Genomic DNA, 16,925 nt, shown 5'->3' with positions numbered 1-16,925 from the left:
CCTTGGCCCAGTGGGCCTTTCTTTATCTCAAGTGTTGCTCTTGCAAGGCCGCCTCCGTTAGAACCAGCTTTCTGCTCTGAAGTGTTTTTGCAAATGAAAAACACATTTGGTCCCTCGAGGAGCAGTCTTGTCACAAGCATCTAATTTGGTGGTCCCCGATGACAATGGCTTTACACTCGGCCAGTCCAAAGCTGCCAGGAAAGAGCCCTAAGTGTGTCTGTCCTCTGTGCCCCAACTCACCCCAGCCTTACCCTCCAGCACAGACAATGGAAGCGTGTGGCATCCTGCCCAGAAACATTGCTCAGAGCTGCCGGAGGATGAACAGACCTGGAATCCAGAGGCTGGTGTCTTGAGGCATCGGGGGACTGGCATGAAACAGATACCAGAAAGATGATAGGGCCAAGGGAACGAAACTCTCGGGATTTTTCCCACTTTCCTTCCAAAGACTTCAAGCCTCTGCCCTTTATTCTGGAAAACTCCCAGGCCTCTGTAGTGGTGTGGCCATGCAGCATTTCCCCTTAGCTCTATTGCCTTAATACCAGGGCCAAGCCACTCAACTCCACTGGATAAGCCCCATGCCCCAGGTTTTCTCAGATATATGGAGCTTGCTCTCTCTTTGTAGGATGGGCAGAGAGACGGGGTGGATGAGACCAGGTTACCATAGTGACAAGGCAGTGAGAAGTGAAGGGATCTGGTAGGGATCTGGTAGTGTCAATTGCTAGGCTGAAAAGGAAGGCATTTCTACCCCGGTGGGAAGGGCCAGGAGGATCTGGGTGGGGAAGAGGGAGTGCCCAGACTAAGCCAGGGCTTCGCTAAGCTGCTTCAAGACGATTCCATTTGGTTGGGGGGAAAACACTACCTCCGGAATGCCCTCACACAGATGGCAGATCCTCTTCCTGCCGACCATCCCGTTACCAAGTAGCTTGGGAGCACTGGTGCATGCCTGTTTCTGAGCCAGTACCAACAACATTCTGTTCATATTAAACACAGAGGTTTGAAAAGGGGAAAGCCCCAGGCTTTCTACAAAAGAGGCTGCCCATGACCTCCCTAGTAAGGTCTTCAGCTTTGTTTAGGTGAGATGCTTATCCCGACACCTCATAATCCTTGGTCTCTGGCCCAAATGCACGCACTTAGGATGTCACTGATTTGCCCCCGTATGGACACACGTCACTGTATTGTTGTTGCTTGCGGTGTCTGTTTTCTTTATCTTCTGATCATTTCTTTGGTAGGGTGGTTTATGGTGAAAGAAATACACTTTACCTATTTGTGTTCATGGATAGACGGATTCAACTAATACTCCCAAACGGACATCTCAATTCATGTGAATCGTATTAACTAACCCAGGTTTACTCACATGTTAATGAACTAGTGTTCTTCAGGAACAGGGTGATGTCTGGCTGCCAGGAAAGTTACTTTTGCTGGAGGTGCCATTGGTAAGAGGGTTTGGAGGGGAAGGGGACAGTCTTATCTGTGCTGAGAACTTTCCTGGAAATCTGGAAATGTTAATGTGGCTGGAAAGCTGAGATACTCGGGATAGACATAGGTAACATGCATATTATTTCCCAAGACAGAGACTGACCCTTTTCCCAAAAGAAGGTCTTGTCGTTTATTGGGGGTAGGTGGACCAAGAAAATGTTCTGTGTACACAAGAGGGGGGTGTGTGTGTGTACACATACATGTGTGTTTGAATGTGCCCAGTTAAGGGAGTTTGAAAAGTTTTAGGGGTTTAGGACTGGCAGATAGATCCAATAAAAATGTGCCCCCCCCACCTTTCAAGAGGCTGATGGGAGTGTTGAGAGACCATGTCGTCTAATAGAAGAGCACTGTCTAAAATGAAGGACTCACCTCTTTTCCTATCCGGCTCTCTGAGTTTTTTTGTTCAGGCTTCATCACTTATCAGCTGTATGACCTCCGGGCAACTTACTTAACCTCTCCGAGCCTCTATTTTCTCACTTGTAAAATGGAAATATTGGTACCAGCACTACCTAGGGCTGCTGTAAAGATGAAATAGGATAATGATGTAAAGATTTTAGTGTGCTGCTTGGCGGAAGGTAGGAACTAAATTCAAGGTAACCGACTATGCGGTGGACACTATCTGAGGGCTCTGCCATCTTCCCCTGGACCTTTCCTTTAAACTCACCTAAGCCCCACCCACTTTGATTTCCCGTCCTTTGAAGAGAAATTCCTTCTTTCCCAAAGTACTGGTATTAATTAATGGTCTAACCTTGGGTTGGGTAATCACATTGTGTCATCAGCCTCCCGATTATTAGATATAATTCACAGGAAAAACAGACCTGAAGTTCCTTCTAGCCCGAGGACCGAGGCTGCAAATTGAGTTTAGAAGGTTGCTGACCTTTAGACCCGGGCTGGCTTGGGAGGCAGCCCGCTCTCCTGGTCTTGAAAGCCACAGCAGGCTCTTGTAATTGAGTTACCGCCTGGGATTCAGTGGGACTAATCCATCTATATAATTTCTTTGCCTGGTTTAATGCCATTAACGAAACCGAATTAAGGAGCGGGTGGAGCTGGGTGGGACGGAGGGAAACGGATTTTCTGCGTGGGAGTCACTGCCGAGTCTCCACCGCCTGGCTGGAGCCTCTGGTCTGATTAATGGACGCCTCTGAGGACCAGGTCATGCTAGCGGCCAGGCCACCGAGCCCCTCAACCGTGCGCCGAGCTTCCGAGTATCCGCGCGCCCAAAAAGGGGCATCGCGAAAGGTTTCCCAGATCGCCCCGGGGTTGATTCTGACTAGCTGTCCCCTCCTTCCCTTGGCCCTTTCTCCCTCCGCGATCGCCCCCACCCCCACCCTTGTACAATCTTCAAGCACTTTTTCTTCTAGTTCAAATCTTCGGGGACCTTCCCTGTGTTTTGTCACTAGCGTGCCCCAGGCGACATGCCGATCCCACTTACCCCTCTCCAGCCCTCGCCCCCAGTGCCACCTCACTCCGTTTGCTTGGGGTTGGCTCTCCCGGATGGTGGGCACTCTTCGCGCCCAGTTTGCCAACCAGAGCGATCAGCCCTAGGAGGAGGGGCCTGCGTGAGGGGGTGGCGGTGGGAGGCGGCAGCCGCCGCGGTCAGTTTCACTCTCTGCCCCAGTGACACTCAGATCCCAGCGCGCCCTTCCTCCTGCCCGGAGAGCCCGGCTGTCTCAACTTGGGCAGCTGGCCAGAGGCGAGGAGTCGCCGACTTCCCGGACTGAGATTCCACCTCTCCGTGCAGGCAGTTGCCAGCAGCGGAGTCCCCAAAGTGTAGGTGACGACGAGCGCGGGTCCGGGCGGCGCCGGGGGGACCGGCAGGTGCTGGGAGCCGAGGGGGCTCGCCGGGACTGGGTGGGGGTGGGCAGCGGCGCGCGACGGGCTTCGGTCTCGGCGGCAGACGGTGCGAGCCCGCTCCGGCGGCGCCCGCGGGCCCGGCCTGCCCAGGAGGGGCCGGGGAGTGGGGGGGGGGACGCCCGGCCGCCGAGCTTGCCCGCTCCCCGTTGGGCTCGCCGGGGTTCTGCCAGCCAGCGGCTGACGTCGGCGCGCCCCTGCCGAGCTCTCCTCTTACTACAGCAGGCAGGCGGCTCGGTGCGCCCCGCCCTCGCCGGCCCCCGCCCCCGCGTGCCCACACCTTGCCGTTTATATAGAATGTGCCGCGGGCTGAATTCGCGGCTCTCTGGGACCGGAGAGTTCTCGGGAAGAAGAGCGCGAGCGAGGGAGCAGGCGAGCTCCGAGGGGGTGTGGGTGTAGGGAGAGAGCAGGTAAGGGCCATCGGTTCCCGCTCCTCCGCCCGCGAGCCCCTCGGGCCCCCCCTTTGGCAAAAGAATAGCAACCTGAAAATCACGGAAAGAAAGGGGCGACCCTCCCCTCTCGATTCTCCGCGGGCGAGGAGCGGCGCGGCTCTGCGGTGTAACAGGCTCACACGTTGCTCATCACATGTTCAAACATTTCCCTTTCGGGGAGGCTCGTTATTTTTAAGTGAATATTTTCGTCTTTGTTTTGATTTTTTTCCCCCAACCTTCCTCGGGTTTTTATTTCGATTGAGTTGGCGGCCCGCAGCGGATTGAGAGAGGCGGGGGGTGGGTGGGGGAGCCTCCAGCCGGCGCGCGGGCAGCCCACCCAGGCAATTACCCGCGCGGCCAGCGCCGGCCCGGAGAGCGGCCCGCACGGAGCCCGGGGAGGCCGACGGCGTAGCCGGGAGCCCCGGCCGCACCTCTCGGCGGCCCCGGGCGGGCGGACGGGAGCGGCGAGTGCGGCGGGCGCGGGGCGCGGAGGGAGCGCCGCGCCGCTTTGTCTCTTCACTTCTGGAGCAAGACGAGCGGCTCCTCCCGCGGCCGGGCGCTCGGGCTCGCGGCGGCGGCGGCGGCGGCTCCTCCTTCACCCCTCTGCTTTCCTCCCCACTCTCTTGCAGGCAGCGGCGGCGGCGGCAGCGCTGGGGAAAAGCGGATCCCGCCCCGAGCCACACCGAGGGGAGCTCGCGGTTGCGACTTGCCGCCCTAAGCGCTCTCCGAAGTCCGGCCCGCTCGGTGAGGACTTCCGTCTCCTGGGCGACCCTTGTCAAGCAAGCTGGGATCTATGAGTGGGAAGGTGACCAAGCCCAAAGAGGAGAAAGATGCTTCTAAGGGTAAGCCCGCCCGCCCAGTCCGCCGGCTTCCCTTCCCTTGGTTTCCCTCGTCCCCTCGCGTGCGCGCCGCCCTTCGGCAGCTCCCTGCTTCCCCTGCCAGAGCCTAAGCTGCCCGTGACCTCTGCGACCCCGGGCGAGAAACGGGGTGTGGGGGGGTGGGCCGCTGGGGGGCCTGGGGTGTCACCACTTTCCCTCCTTCCTCGTGGAATTGTCGCCCCGCGAGTGCCTCCAGCCTCTTCCACTCCCCCTCTGGACGCACTGTGGTGGCGCTGCGGGCGACCGGAGCTGCTGCAGCCCGGAGCGCCGGGAACAGCGCTGTCGGCTACCGGCCGGCCGCCTCTCCGTGCGAGTGCATGTGTGTGCGTGTGCGCGAGTGTGCATATGTGTGCTGCGCGGGTGCAACATGGTGACATACTCAGGAATCTGCCCCCTCTCAGAAACCCAAGCTCGAATCCACCTTCAACCCCCTCTCCCCGCCCCCAATGCAAACAAAGAGCCTGGCCGAGACGCAAAACCCCTCCCCCCACGCTCCTTTCCCTCTCACACCCCCAGCCCCCCCAACTCTCTACCCCCTCCCCAGAAGGCAGGAGCTTGCAGCCTTCCACACGCCGCGTGCAAAAGTGAGCAATCCCGGTGCCCCGGCGCCGCCCGCGCTGCGCCTCGGCAGCGCAGCCTCGCCAAGCCCCTGGAGAACAAAGGCTGCTGTCCCCTTGCCACTAGTGCCCAGCGGGAGCGGGCCTCCGCGGGAGAGGACAGTCCCCTCTCTCTGCTATCTGGGGTTCAGCCACCTGGTCCAGGGCGCCCGGCCGCCTGTTCCCCGGAGTGTGCCTCTCGGCCTGGGGCCTCCCACTGGCGGGTTGGGGAGGCGCAGCAGAGCAGGGCTCCCACCCGGGAGAACTCGGAAGAGGGAAGGGGGGGTTCCTCCTGACCTCCGCCAGCACTAGCCTTCGCCTGGCTAACGACCCGGCCCGGCGTAGCTCCGGAATGTCAGCTGGAGACCAGCATCCTGGGAGACCCGGGTTCAGGGAGAGGCGCAGAGAGGGGTGTGGTAAGAGCAGTCGGGAAAGGGCAGGTTCTTTAGATGCAAGTGTCCGGAATGGCTCCGAAGCAGATGCCGGGAGTGGGCTGGACTGGTTCTGAGGGCCCCAGGCGCTCTGATCCCAGTCCCCGCCACAGAGGTGGGGCTGTAGGGAGGGAGCCCCAGCTTTCATTCACGGGCCCCTAAGTCTTCCCTGGAACCCTGTGCCCCCCTTCCCTCGCACTCTGTCCCTATTCCTTTTTATCATCTCCTCCTTCTGGCCTCTCCCCATCTCAGAGCTTCCCACCCCCACCCCCCCATGCTAGGGCAGCACCAGCCCTCGCCCCTGATGAAAGTTGTCAAAGTCTTCAGCTCAGGGTCTTTATCCTTGTTTTCAAATGGAGTGAATCTCTTCCAATTAGGCAAAGCGTGGAGGAAAGGCCAGCAAGTTTGTGGTGGGTATAGATCTGTTGTCCTAAGGGACGGTGTTGTCCCTGGCCTGACTGCAGGATGGAGTTCAGCCCCTTCCGACCCACTCATAGGTGCTGGCTGTTTGAAGGGCGCAGATGAACTGAAACACTTAGAAAGTAGAACTCTGGGTGTGCATTTCCAGAGCTTTCCTCATCGCAGCTTGTCTTAGACAGGCATTCATATGTTTAAGAGAAAATGACTTCAGATTCCTTAAAAGGTTTTGTTTTGCCCTGAGGGCCCAGAGAGGTAACTGCTGAGGAGGGCTGTGTAGCCCCAAATTGATCTAGGCCAATGATTCCCCTTCTGAATCTGGGAGTACTTCAGGTTTGTTTCTGGAGCTTCAGTTCCTGATTTCCAGCAGGTGGTTACCTAAGGTTTATTTCAGGCTGCCTCTGGGAGGGCCCTGAATCCAAATTCATTCATGGAAAGTGAGTTGCTGTCTTAGGAATATCATTTGCAATTGTCCAGGATGGAGTAACAAGTCTGGAAACATTAGGACAGGTCTCTGTAACTCAATCATGAAATTTTTTACTAGGCATATGGCATAACATTTTCTCCTGTTGACTCACCACATTTGAAACCGAATACCTCTCTGTAGGAATTATATAATTAGCATTTGGAATTATGGTTGTAATTAGGAGAAATTAAAGTGATTTTATAAGACAACTTTTAAGAAAGGATTTTACTTTCCCCAGGAGATGGGAATCTTATGGCTGCTGAGAGCGGGAGTTCCATTTCTGCCTCTGTTGGTTGAATTTAGAGCGTTTTGAAAATAGTCAATGCGTAATAGTTAGCTTTTTCTCCTTTCAGGTATGTTAAAAGCCTTATGTGGCCAAATTTTAAAGACTACTTTTTATGTTAGAGATGAAAGATACCAGGTTTATTTCTATTTTAACCAATAAAGTTTTCTGACCATATTCATGAAGAGGTTTTTTTTTTTTAACAAATTTCCTATGTATGGGTCATTTTTGATTTTTTTTTGAAGTTTAAGGGACTCATGAGCGCACTCTTTGCAACATAGCAAGATACAGGATTGAACATTTAATGGATGCTTTGAATATCCACACATCCGATTTTGAGCAACAGTGTGACAATGATTGGGTCAAGTCAATTATATGAATGAACTTCATAATCTGTTTTCGGAGCTACTGTTCATTTAAATTCAGCCTCGCACCCCATCATCTGGGGTTCATGCCCACAGCCTAGAAGACTATAATATAGTGTTTCTAGAGTTTTTAAAGCACAAATAGTAGGTAATCAGTAAGTTATGTCGTGCTGCTGAATGAAATATGGCTTTCCCCCATATTTCATTCAGACACACAAATTGCCAATTGTCTTTAAATGACGTTTTCTTGGACTCATTGAGGTTAAGACCAGTCTCAGTGATGGGCAATAATCTTTTTGATAATCTTTTAATAACGAGCCAGATGAGATCGTCTGTCTTCTTCCTGGGAGGGTGGGAATCTTGATTTTATTTGAAACTGTAAAAATGGCCTCTTGTGTAGCAAATCACCTTTTGTGCCTTTCTTTAGGCTTTACATAAACTTTTAATTTGGCCGATGTGTATATAGTTAGCAGCACTCAGTGCTTCCTGAGCTTCCTGGAGGGCCTATTTCCATTTCTTAGAAGAAGAAAGTATAACATTTGTTTGTTCAAAGTGATATTCACTCAGCTTTGACTCGCTCTTCTCTACCTTGTCACGTAAAATCTTCTCTCGGCAGTTCTCTGTTGGAAAAGCCCTCAGTTAAGGCTGTGTCTGCTTCCCTGCATCTGTGTTACATGGCATTCAGAAAACGTGTAGCCTGCTCCAGATAAAACCAAATCATCCCTGGATTGAGTACAAATGCTAGCCAGTTCCTGATTTCAAAATTGCCATTTGGCTTACAGCTACCTGTTTGGAGTTGGGTCTGTGTTTTCAGCACCTTTTTCCCCTGTGCTTGTGGACAGCCAGCTCAACCAGGCAAATTTCAAGGCCCTGTGATGTGGGCTGTGGGTTCTCTTGGGAAGACGGTCCGTGATAGCGTCAGGCCAGGCTTTTGCTGGCTGTGGGTGATGGAGGACAATTCCACGCATAGTCCAAGAAACCAGCACCTCGCACAGCTGTTCCTGTAATGGACTGTGGTGCCCGCGTGCATTTATGGGCACGGATCAGTTTCTGCTTCCTTCCCGGCCGTTTTCCAATAACCTCTCTAACCACACCTAAGGACAGGGCCCTGCGGTCCGGCAGCCAACATATCAAGTATTGAACCCCAAATACCATTCCAAAAGATCACCTCGGTCTCGGGGGATTACTGTAATAGCTTCCATCAAGTGCCTTTCTCGGGTTTGGGCCAGGCAAAGCAGGTGTTCAGAGGTATTTTACCCACAAGAAATCATGACGCTGGTGACGTCTTACTGACCGTCATAATCTACCTATTACTCATGTAATAGGACTTGTTTTTTCGCCTTGTGGTTAAATCATTATGGGCCAGTGGTTTTATGGAGTGTCCTAAGCCCCGCGTTTTCCTCTGTGCTGGGGCTAGTGATCACCACCTTGGTGAGGGTGTGTGGCCAAGATCTCGAATCAGAAATATCAGTCGAATCAGAAATGTCAGTCAGTTCTTGGGGATAGGTGCAGAAGAGGAGTGCACGGCGCCCCCCCCCCACCCACCAAGTCTTCTTCATTATGATTTCTAGTGGCGTGCCACTTTGTTATTGGCAGAGGCTGAAGGGAGAAGGAGGAACACATTGGGACATGGGTTAGGGTCGCTGTATCTTCTTACTGAGTGTTCCTTCTTCTGTGTATCTTTCTGGTACAGTTCAAATCATTAAAGGGACTAGGGTGTGTGTCCTCAGGGTGGAGATGTGGGTGACAATGGAGTGGGAATGGACTTGGGGTTGGGGCCCGGGTGAGTAGCAGAAAGTGAGCTGTGGGGCCAAGGAGAAAGGGCTGAGGTCCATGCCTAGGGCAGGGGAAAACGTATGGTGGCCCCAAGAACAGGACTGGAACAGGGGATGGCGTGGGGATCAGGGTTTGGGTGGTAAGCTGGAGGGCTGAGTCGTGAGGCAATGAGTAGGGAGATGAAACTGTTAACATCCCAGGTCTCTTTGCAGCTGTGCTGTTTTATGTTTAAATCAACTCCTCATTCTGGGAATTACAATCAACATAGAACCACCAGAATGTGTTGCAGCTCTTCAAATATATCCAATAAAAAGGCTTTCTAGTGTCTGCTTCATTATGGCTTATATTTTTTGGAGTTGAGAAATTTGAAAGGAATAGAAAATAATTGCCACGATTAAACAGTTCAAAGAGAAAAATCCCCATGAATTAAAGTATTGCGGGTGGAGGGGGTCCCACACGTCTGTCACTTTGCCAGGTTTACTACGCTCCATGAAATGTCAAGATTAGGTACGTACTATGGTTTTTGCATTTAGCAGAGAAGACAGAGGTCCGCATAAATCATTGTCCACAGTCACCAGTTTCTTTTTGGCTCTCCAGAAGATACATTAGCCCCAGGATTTCTTAGCGTGGGCTGAGGAGTGGACTACAGGTTCACTGTACTGAGAAACGTGATTCAACTTAGTCCTCACCAACTTGAAATGCCGCTTATCTGTTTGTGACATACTGGTTCTACAAACTCCATTGAATCAGATATCTGACATTTTTTTCACTGTGGCATTTTTGTCACTTTGGCGAATGCCCTATCTTGATGAGACATTCATTAGGGATGTGGCTTTCTGGGTAAATGTATTAATTTCCTAGAGAAGGTGAAATAGTGTATAGTGATCATTATGATGACCTCTCCAGCCTGCAGGTCTCATTTTCTCCTTGGGGTGGAGGCCATTTCTTTTTTCTCTAAAGCAGTGTTTTCCAAGGTATTAACACTGAAAATGGGAGTTTCAGGTTAGAAAAGAGATATATTCTTGGTTCTTGGGGCACGATGGGAATGGGGGCTAGTGTATTAAGAATCAGGGTTTGTAAGAGACAAGAAGCCCAAATTACAGTTACTGTGTGTTGAGATTATTGTAAACCAAGGCAGTCCTTATGCCCTACTCCTTGTGCCTTTGCCCCTTTCAATTACTTTTGACATCGACTTTCAAATGGAAATGGTCTTAGCCTCACTGGCTGAGGACCTTCTCCTGAGGCAAGGGGCAGCCAGTAGTAGGCGTCCTTGTTGATTCTTTTAAACTCTGGCAGCACCCTTGGCTTCTGTTGGTGTAAGGTTAGGGTTGACATTCTAGAAGGTGCAGTAGGGCTGGGATGACCTGGGTTGCTTGCTTGGCCTGCCTGCTCTCACCCTTCTGCAGAGACCTCAGTCAGATACGGTTCGAACAGTCACTATTTGACCTAAAGGAATTCTCAGGTGTACATGTCCGTTCTTTCTGGATTCTGTCAGGAGGGCCTGGGAAGAAAGAAAAAAGAAATCTTCAGGTGAAAGGCAGGGCCGATCAGAGGTCAAATAAGAAAATAGTTAATTTTGGGGCGCCTGGGTGGCTCAGTGGGTTAAAGCCTCTGTCTTCGGCTGAGGTCATGGTCCCAGGGTCCTGGGATTGAGCCCCACATCGGGCTCTCTGCTCAGCAGGGAGCCTGCTTCTCTCTCTCTCTCTCTCTCTGCGGCCTCTCTTGCCTGCTTGTGATCTCTGTCAAGTAAATAAAAAAGATCTTTAAAAAAAAAAGAAAGAAAATAGTTAATTTAAAAAAAAAGATTTTATTTAGGGGAGCTTGGATGGCTCAGTGGGTTAAAGCCTCTGCCTTTTGCTCAGGTCATGATCCCAGGGTCGTGGGATCGAACCCCACATCAGGCTCTCTGCTCTGCAGGGAGCCTGCTTTCTCCTCTCTCTCTGCCTGCCTCTCTGCCTACTTGTGGTCTCTGTCTGTCAAATAAATAAATAAAATCTTAAAAAAAAATTATTTATTTATTTATTTGTGAGTGAGTGAGTGAGATAGCCAGAGGGAGAAGCAGTCTCCCCGCTTTGCAGGGAGCCCCATGCAGGGCTTGATCCCAGGACCCCGGGATCATGACCTGAGCCGAAGGCAGACACAACTGATGAAGTCACCCAGGCACCCCAAAAATAGTTAATTAAAAAATAGCAGAAACCCAATTTCCTTCTGTGTAATTGCAGATTATACACAGTAACTTACACAAATCTTAAGCATGCCTCTTGATTAATTTTGACAAATGTTTACACCCCCGTAATCAAGCATCAAAATCAAGTTATAGAATATTTTCATCACCCCAGGGAGTGCTCTCATTTTCCTTTCTTGTCATTCCCTCTTCAGAGGCAGTTTCTCTTTTGAGTTTTGTCATCATACTTCAGTTTTGCCTGTTACTGAATTTAATATCAATGAAATCATGCAGTATGTACTCCCTGTTTCTGACACCTATCACCTCTCCTTTCAGGAAGCTTCCTTTCTCCCTTACACACACACACACACTCACACACACACACACACACACACACACACACACGGGCACTCAACAGGGTCTTGTACTTGGCAGGCCCATAAGGAGTATTTGTTGAATGTTCCCAGAAAGGTAAGGAATTCTTTTAAGCAGGGGTATGTCGGATCATCATTTAAAAATTTTTTTTTAATTTTTAATTTTTTAAAGATTTTATTTATTTGACACAGAGAGAGAGAGTGAGAGAAGGAATACAAGTAGGGGGAGTGGGGCAGATGGAGAGGGAGAAGCAGGCTTCCTGCTGAGCAGGGAGCCTGATGTGGGGGCTCTATTTCATGACCCTGGGATCATTACCTGAGCCAAAGACAGTCACTTAATAACTGAGGCACCCAGGTGCCCTGGGATCTTCATTTGATAACGATGACAATAATTATCATAGTTCTCATTACTATAGTAGCTTCTACATTATTGAGTACTTATTTAGTAAGCATATATTATTTTTACATATATCTCATTTAATCCTCCTGACAGCTGAAGAAAGTAGCGATTAGTGTTTATGGGCTTTAGAGATGAGAAAATTGAAGCTTACAGATCTATTGTAGCGTTATGAGGTCATGTAGCTAGTGGGTTGTACCTAGCACAGTGATTGGCATTGTACTGATTAGTGAATGATTGTGGAATGCATGTAGCAAAACTCATTGGTCCTGTGCTATGTTCATTTCCAGTTTGTCGTCATATCAGAAAGCTGTGTGTTACAGAATGGCTCTGTCACTGTTTCGCTTTGGTTTAATCTGATAGATGCCTGGAGATATTTACATTTTAACTAAGAATTGCCAGAGGCAGGGCTTTAACTCAAAGGAATTAATGTCCGGTTGACTTTCTGGCCTCTAGGTCTGTTGAAGAAGTAATTTTGGTTAGGGTGTTAATAGTTTTTCTAAGTACTAAGGGATTTGACATGAAATAGCTCCTGAAATCTTCCTAACATTCTGTCAAGGATAGATATACATATTATTAATATTCCCGTTCGACAGATGAAGAAACAGGCCCAGAGACTAAGGCCAGTTTGTGGTCACTCAGCTAGCAAGATGGTGGAGTGAGGTTTTGAGCCAAGCTGGACTGACTTCAAATCCACCTCTCTTTTTTTGGGGGGGGGGGTGCAGAGGGAGAGAGAGAGACTCTTAAGCAGGCTCCATGCCCAGCGAAGAGCCTGGGATCATGACATCAAATCAAATCAAGTCAACTGAGCCACCCAGGTGCCCCTCAAACCCGCCTTTTAACCACAGTGCATAGTGCCTCCTTAAGCAACACCGGGGATTCTTTATCTAATCTCGGTTTGCACAAAGACAATATTATTTCCGGTTTGCCAGTGTGGACGTGGTGGAGAAGAGTGTGCCTCGGCTCACGTGCATGGCAGCTCCAGGGCTATGGTCCCCGGACAGCTGAGAGAATCTCCAAACACCTGTTTGAGCGGCTCTTCCCAGCCTGTGTGCGCGGAGATGAAAGGAACTCAGTCCTACCTTATGGTGGCCTTTTCCCTTTGGCCTTGGACGTTCTGACGTTTTACTTTCCACAGTGTATCCTCCCTCAGTTGGCCATGACTACGACTTGTAGGATTTAAGCATCTGTCAGTTTGAAAATAATGGTGCTTTTCTCCAGAACTGTGTCTGGGAATTTGTTTGACCTGTGTTCTAAAGATTACACTTCCTCTTAATTCGCTGCTGGGCGAAGCTTCCAGTTGTTTATTTTTTTCCCCTGTTACATGGCATATGCTTTCAGTCTGCCTCTCATCAGAATCATCTGTCTCATTTCCTTCTCTTTCTCAACCCTACCCCATTCTCTCTCCCTCCCTCTCTAGAGCTCCCTCTCTCCTTTTCTCTCCCCCTCCTTCTCTTGTCAACAGATGTCAGTGGTTTCATTAGCTGAATGGGGTTCCTTAGGGTATACTGGGCTCAGGGGAGGATTCTCATTTCTGCATTTTCTCCCTTGATAGCTATATTAACTTGAGTGAAGAAATCCACCCTTTAAAGTGTAGATCCTCGGGAAGAGGCTTTTCACTACTTCTTATATAACTCATTTTAAATGGCAAAATAAAAAAGTGGGAGCTTTATTTATTTATTTTTCTATTTATGCTGCCTTCCGTTAGATAATATTTCCAAAAATATATCTTGTTAATGGAGACACAGCCTTGAACGAGCATATAAATTATAGTTCTCGAAGTTAGGGATCATGTAGTTCTCTGTGCTGCGGAACCTATGTTTAACAGCCGTAATTAACAGGGCCGGCTGTAGTGCATGGTTATAGGTAAGTTTAACAACAAACAGGAAACCCAGTTCTCAAAAATCCCTCCAAATTATGGAGGTAGCATTTCTACAGCTCTTGAACTGGGGGTTAGTAAACAGATCAAGTCCTTAAAATATTTCTCTTGCTGTTAAAAGTAGAGGAAAACCACCTAAGGCAGGCAGGCTGAGTGCCGTTTTTGAATATGCCTAGAGATATTTTCAGAATCTTTTTCCAAACATGACTTTGAAAGTATTATGAATTGACCTGCTTATTTTGCCTTTGACTTTGATTCTCTGTGTGTCTGCCTGCCTCTCCCCCTGGGGATGTTTTTTGAACATTAAGACTTCCAAGAGCTTGGATTTGCGCGTGGTCTGCAGAGCTCCGAGGACGAGGTGAGCCCTTCTGGAAACAGGGCCGGAGGCTCCTCCTCGCCGCCGGCAGTCCGGGGAGGGTTTGTTTGGCGCCTAGCTGGGAACCGGACGGGGAGCGCTGAACGTTCTGGTTACCAGCGTCCCTCAGTCGCCGTGGATCTGGCAGGCGGGTTTATTACAAACCTCAGTGTGCTCATTAGCCTCGTGATGCGGCGGCTGCCTAAAAAAGAAACACGGAAAAGTTGTGTCACCGAAGGTGAAACTTGGCGAAGCGCTGCTGGGCGCCGGGCATGACAAAGCTCCTTCCCGGCGGCGGCGGGCAGCGGGCGGCTTTGCCCACTCGCGCGGGTGCCCAAGGCCCGGCCCGGCCCGCCGGTGCAGGGATGCTGCCGAGCGAGCCGCCGCGCGGGCGGCCGCAGAGCGGTGTGGAGGGGGAAGGCTTCGGAGCTGGCTTTGCGCAGTCCTCCGCCTCGCGATTCGGCCCCGGGCGCTTTGCAGCCGGCCGGGGGGGGGGGGGGGGGCGGCGGCGTTAAGATGGTGGCAGCTGGGCAGTGCCCGAGGGAGCGCCGCGTGGGGTCCCCTCCAGCCGGTCCGAGCTCGCGCTACACCTGACCCACCCGCCCGACGCCTCCCGGGCAGAAGCGGGAGGCAGATTTCAATCAAACCCTTGAAGTGGGGGAGCCTTGCTTTCTCTGTCTAATGGTCAATGCTAATCCGGTTTTAGCTCTTCCGAAACCCACGATGATTCTTGAGCTGAACATTCAGGGCCGATTTGAATTCACTGGGGCGCTTTTACCTGGCTTACCTTTCATCGCATCGATTTTCTTTTTTTCAAGATTACAAAATAATGCATGCTGAGCAGGGACAATTTGGAAAATCTTACAAGCATAGTTAAGAAAATACCACCCAAGGGCTCCACTCCTAGGTTGATTTGTTGAGATTTTCTTTCCAGCCTTTTTTCTCTGAGTTTTAGAATACAGGCATATACATGGCGAATTATCTTTGAGTATGTTTGGGATCACACGGTAGATACTATAACCTGCTCTTTTCGCTCAACAACATATTAGAATATTTTTCTATGTTATTAAAAATTTTCCACACCGTCCTTTTCAATATGTGCACCCTGGGTGTGGACTGGGGGGTGACAAAGGAGAGATGGTGATTTTGTGCCTGTGACTCCACAAACAGTATCAGTCTTTTATAAATGTGCATATGAATATGTATATACAAAGATATATATGCATGGATAGATGTGTAGATATAAAATGAAACGCATATAAACAAACATGCTTATGTCTACATAAATAGACACACAGTATACTTAGAAAAAAATCCTCAAAGAAAAGACATCAAAAGAATCTTTGGGTTGTTGCCTTATAGAATATTTATAGTTTTTAAAAAAATTTGCATCTTCTATTTTCTCTACAGTGGACATGTATAATGATATTAATCATGTAATAAAAAATAATGTAAACAAAATACTGCTCACGAATTGTCTTCAAACTGTCTTTTCTGCTCCAGCTCACAGCATTTCTTGATCTGGAATGTTCGACCCACTCTTTGTACATTTTATGATTCTCCTCTTCTTCCTCCAGGAAGCAACCCTCTCTCTCACCCTTCCCGCACCAACTGCTTACTCCTGGCACTGGGCTTCTAGCAGTCCCCATGGACTACTGGGGATAACTCAATGAAGAACTTTTCACCTGCTTATGATTGAGCTCCCCAACTAGATTGTAATCTCCTCACGGGCCCTTTTCACAAAACACATGCTCAGCAAATGTGTTACTTAACCGCAGTGGTCAGCATCCTTCTTTGGTTTCTTTAAATGTTTCTGTACTTTCAAACTCCAAACCATACCAAAAGCCCTTAGAATATATCCAATCTGGGTTTAATATTGCTAATTTAATTTGAGGTATAATCCAACTTTACAGTAGGCCATCTTCCATGTAAAAGTGGCTACATGGTTGTGGTTAAAGGCGTGGATTTTAGAGGCGCGGGTTCACATCTAAGTTCTTGTACTTATTAGCTCTGTGGTCTCGGGCAAATAGTTTTTCTAAGCCTCTCCAGAATGGGAGACAGTTAAGTTTTTCTCACATGCCTGTTTTATTTTTTTAAGATTTTATTTATTTATTTGACAGAGAGAGATCACAAGTAGGCAGAGAGACAGGCTGAGAGAGAGGAAGGGAAGCAGGGTCCCCGCTGAGCAGGGAGCCTGATTCGGGGCTCGATCCCAGGACCCTGGGATCATGACCTGAGCCAAAGGTAGCGGCTTTAACCCACTGAGCCACTCATGCGCCCCCACGTGACTGGTTTAAAGGTGGAATGAGATAATGTATCTCATTAGAGGTACCCTCTCAGAGGGTTTGGTCCATGGTGATATCAATTAATACACAGTTAAACCGTAGTGTTTTTCACATTGATTATTTGAGTTAGAAGGTTCCTTTTAGCAGGCTTGTTGGCAGTAGAAACAGATCTATAGAGTCATATATTTGACAGTCATAGTCCGATTTTAGTGGATTTTCGTTCTACTAATTCACCCATTAATTTGCTTAGTACTTATCAGACTTTCTATGTGCTGTGCACACTGCTGTAGAGACCGAGGATGCGATATATCTGGGCCTTCATGGAGCTGATATTTTGCAAGTTTACTTTGAAGAACTGAACTGTCATCGCACCAAGCATCTGCTCCGTGTCAGTCGTATGTCAGTGAATGACCTGGAGCCCCTGGGGCCCTGAGTGGGCCAAACTACCAAGAGGGGGTGACTGCAGAGAGTTAATCATGATTAATGGGTTAATCATTTTCA

The 16,925-nt window shown here is 49.6% G+C and overlaps 1 protein-coding gene across 2 annotated transcripts in view; it reads left to right on the top strand.

Annotated features, from left to right (window-relative positions):
• The first annotated feature begins 3,111 nt into the window (after positions 1-3,111).
• FGF13 (fibroblast growth factor 13) overlaps positions 3,112-16,925 on the top strand; it is a 481,330-nt gene continuing 467,516 nt past the window's right edge. The window contains exons 1-2 of one of the 2 annotated variants that reach the window (XM_045996541.1): positions 3,112-3,246; positions 4,388-4,600. In XM_045996541.1, coding sequence (XP_045852497.1) covers positions 4,552-4,600 — 49 coding nt within the window. In that variant the 5' untranslated portion in view covers positions 3,112-3,246; positions 4,388-4,551. Of the gene's footprint in view, positions 3,247-3,636; positions 3,738-4,387; positions 4,601-16,925 lie in introns of those variants that run through there. The other variant, XM_045996540.1, reaches the window with a different exon arrangement.

Source organism: Meles meles, chromosome X (assembly GCF_922984935.1).
Source record: "Meles meles chromosome X, mMelMel3.1 paternal haplotype, whole genome shotgun sequence".
NCBI lineage: Eukaryota > Metazoa > Chordata > Mammalia > Carnivora > Mustelidae > Meles > Meles meles.
Note: the sequence above shows the minus strand (reverse complement) of the source record. Positions and strands in the feature narration are given on the sequence as shown.